The following is a 1,901-nucleotide window of genomic DNA, read 5'->3' as shown; positions in this document are numbered from 1 at the left end:
CAGATCCTAGTGAGATGATTTTTCCGGAAGACTTGTTAAATCTTCCGGATTATTTGCTTGATGTTCCAGAAGATTTGTTGGATCACGTGGAAGATTTGTTAAATCTTCCAGAAGATTTGCAACATTTTCCAGAAGGTTTGCTACCTCTTCTTCCGAAAGATCTCCCAATTGATTTAAATGGTGAGAATAAAAAAGAAAAAACTAAGACAAAAAAGAAAGCGGAAGATATGATTCGCACAGATGAAAAAGAAAAAAAAAAGAAAAAAAATAAAGCGGAAGATATGATTCGCACAGATGAATTTTACCGTGAGGGTTACAGCGTTGAAATACTTAATGTTTTGGAACGAGAATTTAGCCAAAACCAATATATCAATCGCATTGATAGGGAGCGAATTGTAAATGAAACCAGCCTGACTAGTCGTCAGGTTAAGTACTGGTTTCAGAACCGTAGAGTGAGCGAAAAAAAACTGATGAGACGACGTTTATCCAAGTGAGAAACTACCAATCTTTGAAGAAAATATGTGCAGTGCATATTTCGGCTCCAGCAACCAACTTTACAACTGCAACAGGACCAAAACCAGCACCGTTAATTTTCTGAATGTTTTGTTAGATCTTCTTAATGAGGAGTAGGATCATTACCGGATACCAAAATGATATAATTTATCGTCTATCGCAACAGTCCCGACCTTATGTAGTAATAAAGGTCAGGTATTGTTCAATACTTGTTGATGAAACCAGAGACGCATCCGAGAAGAAACAGCTCAGTTACTTCATGAGATATGTTGATAATGGCGTCATCAATGGAAAACCACTTGGAGCGTATAACATACATCCGGTAGATGCTTTACAAAAAAGGCACCAGGGACCATTACCATCAATTTGCCAGAGAAACAACTGATGGTGGCAACGAAACAACAACATACAAAACTGCAGGAGCTACCAGATTCTAGTGAGATGATTTTTCCGGAAGACTTGTTAGATCTTACTGAGTCACATTTATTACTGAATCACATTAATTACTCAATCACATTAATTAATTAATGAAACACATTAACTACTAAATCACATTAATTACTGAATCATATTAATTACTCAATCACATTAATTACTACTAAATCACATTAATTACTGAATCACAATAATTACTGAAAACATCTAAAACATAAATATTATCGTCTTCATTGGATTTTATATTCTTAATAAGTTTGAAATTTTCCAAATTGCACAAAATTCACGTTAGAGAAAGCATGGAAACAATGAATTTAACTATAACTACATGAAAGTGAATCGTCTTCACTTGGAATTTATATTCTCAATGTCAGAAACAAACAAAAATTTACAAGTTGCACGAATTTTACGTTGAAAATGTATAGTTGCTATGAATATTGCCTCCGCTAAATATGATGTATGGGAGTGGGCCTGGGCAAACATTGTTTAATGTATGATTCAAACGAAAGGGATTTGGGAAAATTTTTCGCTTCAAGTATGAATGAAAAAAAAGATTTCAAATTTTAAAAAGTTTAATTATTAATTATTATAAGCAAGAGCTTCGACCATTTTGAACATGCGCCACAACTACCAGAATTGGAAGTCCAGTTATTCCTAATTTTAGTAATTGCAGTTGTTTATAACTATTTCCAAAATTATTATTATCTAGAGCATCTCGATAACGGTGTTCATTATTTCAATTGAATTAAAAAATTAATATTGCCGTGAACGAGAAAATTTATGTCCTTGAATTTATTAATTTTCTTCATATTAATCCATAAAATAATATGCGTCGTTAGTAATTCGCTGTATTTCTATAATTTGTAAAATGACTTGTAATAATAAAAATAATTACTGTAATCATTAATTATAAATTAAAATTAATTGATCTACTAATAATTATTTACATTGTA

The 1,901-nt window shown here is 31.8% G+C and overlaps 1 protein-coding gene across 1 annotated transcript; it reads left to right on the top strand.

Moving 5' to 3' along the window:
- Positions 1 to 281: 281 nt before the first annotated feature.
- HELRODRAFT_92666 (hypothetical protein) lies at positions 282 to 494 on the top strand (the record flags this gene model as incomplete). Its single annotated transcript, XM_009023754.1, has 1 exon — positions 282 to 494. The coding sequence occupies one exon, from the start codon at positions 282 to 284 to the stop codon at positions 492 to 494; it is 213 nt and encodes a 70-aa protein (XP_009022002.1).
- Between the last annotated feature and the right edge of the window lie 1,407 nt (positions 495 to 1,901).

The sequence above is a fragment of the Helobdella robusta genome (genome assembly GCF_000326865.2).
Source record: "Helobdella robusta unplaced genomic scaffold HELROscaffold_371, whole genome shotgun sequence".
Classification (NCBI taxonomy): domain Eukaryota; kingdom Metazoa; phylum Annelida; class Clitellata; order Rhynchobdellida; family Glossiphoniidae; genus Helobdella; species Helobdella robusta.
Note: the sequence above shows the minus strand (reverse complement) of the source record. Positions and strands in the feature narration are given on the sequence as shown.